This window comes from Sinocyclocheilus grahami, unplaced genomic scaffold, assembly GCF_001515645.1.
Source record: "Sinocyclocheilus grahami isolate Dianchi unplaced genomic scaffold, SAMN03320097.WGS_v1.1 scaffold2068.1, whole genome shotgun sequence".
NCBI classification, from domain to species: Eukaryota; Metazoa; Chordata; class Actinopteri; order Cypriniformes; family Cyprinidae; genus Sinocyclocheilus; species Sinocyclocheilus grahami.
Window position 1 is genome coordinate 22960 of NW_015507247.1, and position 10091 is coordinate 33050.

At 44.4% G+C, this 10091-nt stretch overlaps 1 protein-coding gene across 1 annotated transcript in view; it reads right to left on the bottom strand.

Moving 5' to 3' along the window:
- The window catches only part of LOC107573918 (ribonuclease inhibitor-like), a 30115-nt gene extending 20431 nt beyond the window's left edge, over nt 1-9684 (bottom strand). Inside the window, exons 1-4 of the mRNA XM_016260375.1 lie at nt 9670-9684; nt 9550-9583; nt 4888-4894; nt 444-448 (exon numbers count right to left, since the gene is read on the bottom strand). Coding sequence (XP_016115861.1) covers nt 444-448; nt 4888-4894; nt 9550-9583; nt 9670-9684 — 61 coding nt within the window. The remainder of the gene's footprint in view (nt 1-443; nt 449-4887; nt 4895-9549; nt 9584-9669) is intronic.
- Nucleotides 9685-10091: the final 407 nt, after the last annotated feature.

Sequence of the window (10091 nt, forward strand, 5' to 3'; positions counted from 1 at the left end):
AATTGGTAGTTGGTGGGCCCCTCCTGATTTTCACATATATAGCTACATGCCTCTGTAGTGGATGGTGGTTATATAATTGGCGCCCAACGTGTGGCCCGAACAAACTTAATATAGGTCACTGAAAATTTACCAGTGTTTGTCACAAAAAAAAGAAAGAAAAAAGCTTGACAATATGGCTAGTCAGGGAGCTCTAGATGGGGATGAGACCGTACCTGATCCAGATTTCTCATCTGCACAATTCAGCATGCACAGAGAACCACTACGAGAGCTGATTAATATTTTATGTGACTTGTATATTGATTCAGAGGAAAATTAGGAAGTTATGAAGGGGAACAGCCCTAAAGATGACCCGCTTCCACCACCACCGTAAATCTATGAGGAAATTGCATCTAACCATTCCAATGATGTGTCAGCTATGCTACAGGAGCTCACAGAACGTTTCTCCACTCTTGAGGAGAAAGATGACCAGCATTAATCAGAGGGTGAGTGAACAAATTACCTGTGATTTTGAGTCACAACGCAAAGCCACTGAAGATAAATTGTTATACCGTATAGACCATGAATGCACCAGAGTAAGAAAACATGTAGAGCTGCTCATTCAAGATCTTGGTCAGTCTGTACTAGATTGTTTAAAAAGAAGGGACCAACAACTTGATCAGAGAATTCAATCTCTCCGGCCGTCAGCGTCCACTCCAATTCAGCCCATGAATACAAATATTGTTCGCACATCACTGAGAGTTCAAACCTATAGTCTTCAGTCTAGTACTCTTCCAGTCATGGACAATTCATCTATAAATCCATATGTCCCTCCAGTCAAACTTGAGTTCCCCAGTTTCAGCAACAGTCCAGAAGAAGATCCTATCCTATTCATTGAGTGATGTGAGGAGTATTTTGCTGTTTGACCTTTGAAGGATAGTGAGATTTTGGCTTCTTTAACGGCTGTTCTTAAAAGCACTGCTAAAGATTGGTGGATGGCTGAGAGGAGGAATGTCCATGACTGGAAACAATTTAAAGAGTTATTTCTGCAGTCATTTCTGAGTGATTATTATGATGAGCTGGCAGCAAGGAAGCTAATGGAGAGAAGACAAGGTGCAAGAGAAAGCTTCAGAGATTTCGCTTTTCACTACTGAACTCTATGTTTGAGATGGAAGAAGGGAATGTCAGAGAGAGAGATCGTACAAGCTATCTTGCGCAACTACAACCCACGGCTTGTAAGAGTGGGTACACAGATAGAAAGAGACTTTGGTGAGTTCAAGAAATACTGGACCCAAGTCAACGTGGATGAGCAGAGGAAAAGGAATACTTCAGCTAATGAACCACAATGCAGAACAGCCACTGCTAGCACAAGAATCATCCAAACTTGCCAAAATTCTGTGCAATGCCACATCACAAATCTTATCATTCCCATAACACTGCAAGACACAGATTTAACCGCTATGGTGGACACTGGCAGTACTTTGTCACTAATTCAAAGGTCATGTTGGGAACAATTAAGCAGAGGAGAAACGTACCTACCCAGTGAAGGACAAGCTTTCCTTCTGGCCAATGGGCAATGACAAACTGCTGTCGGAAGGGTTGTGTGGAAGAGTAAAGTGCAAGGTCGTCCAGTTGTACTGACATTGTACATAATGAATGATACTGACCTAAGAGTACCCATCATCCTTGGCATGGATTTTTTGTTGAAATCTGGAATGATTTAGTATTTTAATGAGGCTCAGTATTGTTTTTCCCCCATAGAGGGCGCTGAAACACCAGTCACCTTTCCATTCCTTCATCAGGACATTCATTCTTCTGTGCACTTTTACCTTGCCCTACCTCTAACGTCCTGCAATGATGACATATTCCAGTCTATACGCCAACTATCAGAACATGCATACACTGACACGCAGACACAGCAAGAACTGGAAAATCTGATGTTAAGCTGGGCCACTGTTTGCCACCAGGAAATTGGACATACCGATTTGGTCAAACATCATATTATCACCACAGATGAACGTCATGTTAGAAAGAAAGCATACAAGATTTCCATTGAAAAGCAGAGTTTTGTTGAAAGTCAAATCAAGGAGCTGCTAGAAAAGAAAATCATTCGACCATCTAGCTCTCTGTGGGCAGCACAAGTGGTAGTGGTACAGAAGAAAGATGGTGGTTCCAGACTCTGTGTTGACTACCGTGGGCTGAATACCAAAACGTACCTTGATGCTTATCCTATGCCACAAATACAGGACATCTTGGAGTCATTACATGAGGCAATTGTTTTCACTACACTTGACTTAAGAAGTGGCTATTGGCAACTGGAAATGGAGGCAGATAGCATTCAAACAACAGCCTTTACCATATCTTCAGGGCTATACGAATTCTGCGTTTTCCCTTTGGGTTGCAAAATGCAGCAGCATCCTTCCAGAGACTCATGGAACATGTACTGCGGGAGCTGAAAGGTAAATGTTGCATGGATTACATCGATTACGTCGTAGTCTACTCCAAGAATAAGCAAGACCATCTTCAACATCTTCAGCAGATTTTCAGTTGTTTCCACAAAGCAGGTCTCACTCTCAACCTCAAAAAGTGTAATTTCATTCAAAAATCTCTCATGGTCCTAGGTCATGTTGTTTCAAGTGAAGGGATCAAAACTGACCCTGCAAAGGTGTCAGCAGTTAGTTCGTTTCCCATCCCACAGTCTCTCAAAGATGTCCAAAGGTTTTTGGGCTTAGCTGGTTGGTACCATCGGTTCATTCCCAAATTCTCAGAAAAGGCTGCCCCACTTCATGCATTGAAAAAGAAAAACTCAACATGGACTTGGACAGATCAGTGCCAACAAGCATTTGACCTTATCAAACAAGACTTAACACAAACTTCCTTTCTAATGTCTCCAGGTTTCAACCAAACACTCAGAGTTCAAACCGATGTCATTGAAATTGGATTGGGAGCAGTTCTTACACAATAATCTGCAGGAGAAGAACATGTTATTGCATATGCATCCAGACTACTGAGAGGGGCTGAAAAGTCCTACTCTGTAGCAGAGAAGGAGTGCTAAGCAGTGGTATGGGTGGCAGAGAAGTGGAGGCCATATCTAGAAGGGCGACCAATTGAAGTATTAACTGATCATGCAGCACTGACTTGGACTTTCCAACACCCAAAACCATCATCACGCCTCATCAGATGGACCATACGTCTGAAAGGTTTTCACTTCACGGTCAAATACAGAAAAGGTCAGTGCAATGTGGTGCCTGCTGTACTATCCAGGGTTCCAAGTTTCACCATTTCACCTAACATAACCGCAGTCGCTCAAGCTTCCAATTCTTTTGCAACACCAGTCTCTATGCCAGTGGATCTCCCACAGATAGCAACTGTACAGGAAAGTGACCCAGAAATACAGGAATTGATCATCAAAATAACAACTCAGAGCCCCCAAGATACATCATGAATATGGTACGTAACATAAAATTTATTCCTATTCCATAGTATTCCAGATGGACGAAGCGGTCAAAAACTTCAACTTGTCATTCCATCCAGCCATCAGCAAGCTTTCCTTCATTATGCGCATGACAATCCACTCAGTGGGCACCTAGGTAAGCTCAAGACCTTACTCAGACTACTGGATACTGTATATTGGCCTGCTATCAGAGCTGATGTTTGGAAATATTGTAAAGAATGCCAAGTCTGACAAAAGTTCAAACCATCTTTGTCAAAATTATCTGGTCATCTACAGTCTACTCCCATTGTTGAACCTGGTTACATGATGGGCATTGATCTCATGGGACCATTTCCAAGGAGTGTCTAGCAAAATGAGTACTTACTTCTGATTGTGGATTATTGTTCCAAATGGGGGGAGATGTTTCCTCTAAGATCTGCTAAGACTCCTCAGATTGTCAGAATTCTGGTCGAGGAGATATTTACCAGATCGGGAACACCGGCCTACTTAGTTTCAGATTGTGGTGCACAATTTACCTCTCAACTCCTTAGCATGGTATGCAAACAGTGGGGAGTCGTACAAAAACTCACCACAGCCTACCATCCCCAAACTTATCTGACAGAGAGAGTCAATCGAAATTTGAAAACAATGATTACCTCGTACGTCAGAGATCATCATAAGCTGTGGGACAGATAGATTGCCGAATTCAGGTTTGCTATTAACACTGCCTGGCACGAAAGTACAGGAGTTCACACCTGCTGAAGTAGCGCTTGGACGAAAATTAAAAGGACCAATGGAGAGAGCGCTTCATAAACCGCCTGACCGCAATAACCTTGCATATCCCATCCTTGACAGACAACAACTCATTGCCCTGGTGAAAGAGAATATGAATTAAGCCCAAGCTAAGCAGAAGCAATACTATGATCAACACCGCAAGTCAGTGCACTTCCAAGAAGGTGATGTTGTTTGGGTACGGACGCATCTGTTATCTAGAGCTGACGAAGGTTTTATGGCAAAGCTGGCTGCCAAATGGAAAGGGCCAGCAAAAATTAAGAACAAATTGGGGCCTGTTAATTATTCAGTTTCTTTTATCTCTGATCCAGATAGCACCGAAACAAATCTCTCTCTGAGGGGAGGGGTATGTAACAGGGCTAGCTGTTATTAGTTATTTTTTTTCTCTCCACAAGGGGGCGATGGAAAGCTTAAACCCCAAGTAATTTAACCAGGTAGGATAGTAGAGGAAGTTAGTTTTGTTTGGAAGAGGGAAGCATGGTATTGCCCTCGAAATGAAAATTTCATTTGGAGTCCTGATTGAGAAACTCTGCTTCCTGTTCAATCTTGTAAGTTTTGTTTCTCCTCATGTGCATTTGATCTGTTTGATCTTGATTTTTTTTTTACTTGATCTGCATACTTTAAGTGTGGGCTTTCTAGTTAATGCTAGATTTGTGTTTTTTGTAGATGGACTTTTTAAATAGTACTTTGTATCTGATGTTGAGTCTGCATGAGTTGCAAAGGCTCTACTTTCATGGATGTCAAGAAGACTCTTCTCAATGGATTGTTTGCGCCATATTGACTTGTGGATTATCATATATCCTGAGTACAAGGACTTGACTCTCTGGGCCTTTTTTGTTGGCATTACTTGAAGCGCACTTTAAGGAATTATTGCTTTTTTTTTGTGTAGGGGTTTCTTTTTCCACTCATCATCAATGGGACTGTATTTGGGGATGTGAACATTTACTGGAACACACTGAACTCTGAAGATTCTTTGTAGTTACCATCCTTTCTTTGTTGTATTAATTCACATTATTCTGTAAACCATCTGTGTGTATAGATGTGAAGTACTGTATTGTTTTTTTTATCAGTTCATTCTCTTTTTTGTCTAAAACTCTATATCATTTATAAAAGGTATACAAATTTAAAATCCAGTCTTTGTAGTTTGTGACAAGGCACTGGGAGATACACTAAGATTTTTCTAAGCAGTGTAAAATTAGTAGTTGGTGGGCCCCTCCTGATTTTCACATATATAGCTACGTGCCTCTGTAGTGGACGGTGGTTATAACCTTCCAACAGGACAATGACCCTTAAGCACACAGCAAGAGTGGCTTTAGACAACTCTGAATGTCCTTGAGTGGCCCAGCCAGAGCCTGGGATTGAACCCAATCAAATATTTCTGGAGAAACCTGAAAATGTGCGTTTGCCCCCATCCATTCTGACAGAGCTTGATAGGTGAAGAGGCGGGGAGAAGATTGGCAGATAATAGCCAAATGATGGTGAGCAAAGCTTGTCGCATCAAACAAAAAAGACTTGAGACTGTAAAGGTGCTTCAGCTAAATATTTAGTTACTTCTGCAATGTACTTATTTCAGATTTTTTTTTTTTAATACATTTACGAAGTTGTGACAATTCTGTTTTTGCTTTGTCAAGTTGGTATATGGAGTGTAGATTGATGTGGAAAAAAGTAATTTAAAGCAGTTTAACATAAGGCAGCAACATAACAAAACATAAAAAATGAAGGGGTATGAATACTTTCGCAAGGCACTGTAAGTTTAAAGATGAAGTCATAAATATCCTGTTGAAATTGGATGTTCATGCATTGAAAATACAAATAAATTGCTGTTTTCAGAAAAAAAAGACAAAAAATATAAAAACTTATGAAGCCCTCAAAATCATTTAAGCCTCTGTAAACAGAATCACATTAATCCAAGTTGCCTTTCAATATTGGTCTCTCAACGTTGTGTCAGATGTCTAATGCTTTCTACTAGAAATACTGAAGCCTGACAGAATCACGCTATTGCCTTGTAATAGTCAATTGCATTGAAGCATGTGAATTTGGGATGGCCACGTCCCCTACATAATTTGGTGCTGAATGTCATTTCCTGGGAAACGTTCTCCTTCATCTTGCAAGATACTCGCCTCTTCTTGCTGCTGAGTCATCGCCAATCGGTGAATTATGCTTCACAATCCCCTTTGAGCGTTCTGGTGACACTGAGGATGTGCAGTGAATATGACAATTTCTTTCAGTGATGGAAGGACCTTGTTTTCCTCACTGTGAAATGATGAATGTCAGGACTCTTCGCCTCTGCATCAACATCATCTGTGAAGATAAGCTGCCGCTGAATTATTCCGGCCCTTCGCCACCCTAGAACTGCGGAGAAAGAAGCAGAGAGTCAGGAGATGAGCTCATGCCGAGTCAGTAACCACGTGCCTCGCTTTCACCTGAACTACCTGTGATTTTCACCAGTGACAGACTCCACCTCTGATAGAGACAGATTCTTTTAGCACATCAGAAAATGACCAAAAAAAGGCGCCCGCCTCAGAGTGGCAGTCTGCTGAAAGAAAATAAATTCAGAGCCACAGCGCTTCAGCCACTCATAGCCCTTCAATGTTAATACACCAGCTGTGCCGCTGCTTTCATAAGAGAGTGTAGTGTTGATTAAATGTACTGCTATATTTGCAGGCACTGCCACTGTTCATTGCCTTCAGTGATAAGCACCGGCTGTGCTATTGTTTTTCATGTAGGTGTTGTGTCAGGGTGAGTAATAACAGACAACACAAGTCGGCTTAAAGGCGGAAAAAAAACCCCAGAGGGTGATTTATTGAACACAAAAAAATGTGATACTATGCAGGTGCAGGAAGGCTAGCCTGCGCTGATGCTGGAAGGTTGGCGTGCTCAGGTCCAAAGTGTGTATTTAAGTGTCCACGTGAGAGAAAATGTGCAGATTATCAGTTGCTGGACTCTGTAATCACAAGGAAACAACAGCATTAGAGGCGCTTGTGGAGTCTTTGCTCACCCTTGCTTCCGAAGCGCACGCTTAGATGCACATCTCCTCATTTGCCACAGGTGTAGATGATCAGCACACGCTCCAAGTTTATTGTGGTGCTCGTGAGGTTTCCATGGTGACGCTGATCCCGCACAGGTAGGCTCGCCTAAAGCGTCATCCTGGTACTGCACTGAGATCTGTGGGGTGACAGGGGAGAAGATGGGGTTAGGGTAAGAGAGGTACCTGACAGACTAGCCCATCCTGACCACATCCTTGACAGACCATCTGCATTGCCATGGGCAGCTCCGGCTCAATGTTGCACCTTAAAGTGGAAGTCCTGAAGTGCAAGGAACCACCTGGTGACACGAGCGTTGGTGTCCTTGGCTTTGGCCATTCACTGCAAGGGTGCATGATCAGTCACTAAGGTGAAACTCTGACCTAACAAGTAATAGTGCAACTCCAGGACTGCCCACTTGATAGCCAGAGCCTCTTTCTCCACGGCTGCATACTTGGTTTTGGCAGGAGTGAGCTTCCGGCTGATGTAGACGATGGGGTGTTCCTCTCCCTCCTGGTCCTGGGACAGGTCTTTTGGACGGAGGAGAGCTGCTCCCCCATCGCCCCCACGGGGTCTCTTCTTGGGTGAAAGCCGACAATTGCGCTTGCTAACTCTCCCACCACCTCTACTCCGTGTGTTTCTCTGCACAGGCTCGGTGCACCCAGAACGCGATCTTCCCAGATGTCCTTCACTCCGGCGCCGGGACACCACGGACCCTGGGTGCAGCCGCAGCGGAAGGTCCCGGGCGACGACCTCTCCCCCTCCGCCGCCTCCGGTCTTCGAGATCTCCACCCGGAACCGCTTCGCTCCCCTCCGCGAGTCCGTGCTACGTTAGCTGAAGGTAAAGTGCACTCACTGTTTCCCTGGTGCTCGTGTTCTCGATGTTTCTGCGCAGATACCCGCGATCCTGAAGGGTGACAAGAGCCCCGGAGCAGTCGTGCTTCACGTGGGGGCTAACGACACCAAGCTGCGGCAGACGGAGACACTGAAGAGGGACTTCAGGAGAATGCTTAATGTTAACCTGTCAGATATGCAAAAGAAATCTATCGTATTGCTTGCTCTGGCTACTGTGTACTTCCTAAACTTCCTAGACTTCCTAAAAGAATTTGCAGATTTCCTCTCAGACCTATTGGTTACTGTTGATAAAGCGCTAATTGTCTGAGATTTTAATATTCACGTTGATAATACAAATGATGCATTAGGACTTGCGTTTACTGACCTAATAAACTTTTTTGGAGTCAAGCAAAACGTCACCGGGCCCACTCATCGTTTTAATCATACGTTAGATTTAATTATATCGACGTCCACTATTTAAGCAAATTTATGTGGTAGAGTTGCTCTGCTCTCCGCCGTCCTGGCTGGCGTACGTGATCCACCCACTGTATTATCCACATACAGGATTATGTTGAGTAATACAAGTCAGGAATTTCCCCAACCAGAAGCCCTGGATATACAGTCAGGTACGCTACATGCTACGTGCTCGATCTCTTGCATTTACATCAGGCAACGAGACAGAGTACAGAGCTGCTAAGTACGAACTGAGAAAAGCCATTACAGCGGCCAAGAGACAGTACAGAGAGAAGCTGGACAGTTTCTACTCTAATGTTGACGCCGGGCGGATGTGGCAAGGCATGCAGCACATCACAAACTACAGGACCACCACGAGCACGACTATCAGCTCCTCAGACAGCCTGCCGGATGACCTCAACACCTTCTACGCCCGCTTCGAGACCTCCAGCATCGACACAGAGAAGAGGAACACACACACTCTGACCACTCAACCCCCCTCCCCCTCCTACTGTCTCATCAGCTGTGGTACACAAAGCGCTGAGGAAAATCAACCCCCGCAAAGCAGCAGGGCCAGACAACATCCCTGGACGGGCCCTCAGAGCTTGTGCTACGGAGCTGACAGATGTACTCACTTCCATCTTCAACCTCTCCCTCAGTCAGCGCATTGTCCCAACCTGCTTCAAAACCACAACCATCATCCCCCTTCCCAAGAAGAGCCCCCCGACCTGCCTGAATGACTACAGGCCAGTAGCACTCACTCCAATCATCATGAAGTGTTTTGAGAGAGTGGTGCTGACTCACATTCAGAGCAGTATGCCGGACATATTGGACCAACTGCAGTACGCATATCGGCCCAACAGGTCCACCTCAGACACCATTGCTACTGCCCTCCATTTTTCCCTTTCTCACCTGGAAGATAAGGACACTTATATCAGGATGCTCTTTATTGATTATAGCTCTGCCTTCAATACGGTCATCCCTCACAAACTCACCCAAAAACTGATTGTACTTGGACTACACCCCACACTTTGTGACTGGCTCCTAGACTTCCTGACTGGCAAACCGCAGTCTGTTAAGATTGGAAATAGGACCTCAGACACTGTCATAACAAACATTGGCACCCCACAAGGGTGTGTTCTCAGTCCCATCCTCTACACACTGTTCACACATGACTGTGTTGCCTCCCACAAGGACAACATAATACTGAAGTTCGCTGATGACACCGCAGTGATAGGACAGATCACTGGTGGAGATGATGACTGGGAGGTGGTCAGTCTTGTGACATGGTGTGAGGACAACAACCTCACCCTCAACACGGACAAGACAAAGGAAATGATAGTGGACTTGAGGAAAAAGAGAAGAACTCACCAGCCACTGTTTATCCGAGAGCTTGAAATGGAGAGGGTGAGCAGCTTTAAATACCTGGGGGTCCACATCAGCGAGGACCTCACCTGGACTCTCAACACCAACCAGCTGGTTAAGAAGGCACAACAGCGGCTGTACTTCCTGAGGAGGCTGAGGAAGTTTGGCATGTCACCTAAGATCCTCAACAACTTCTACAGCTGTGTAGTTGAGAG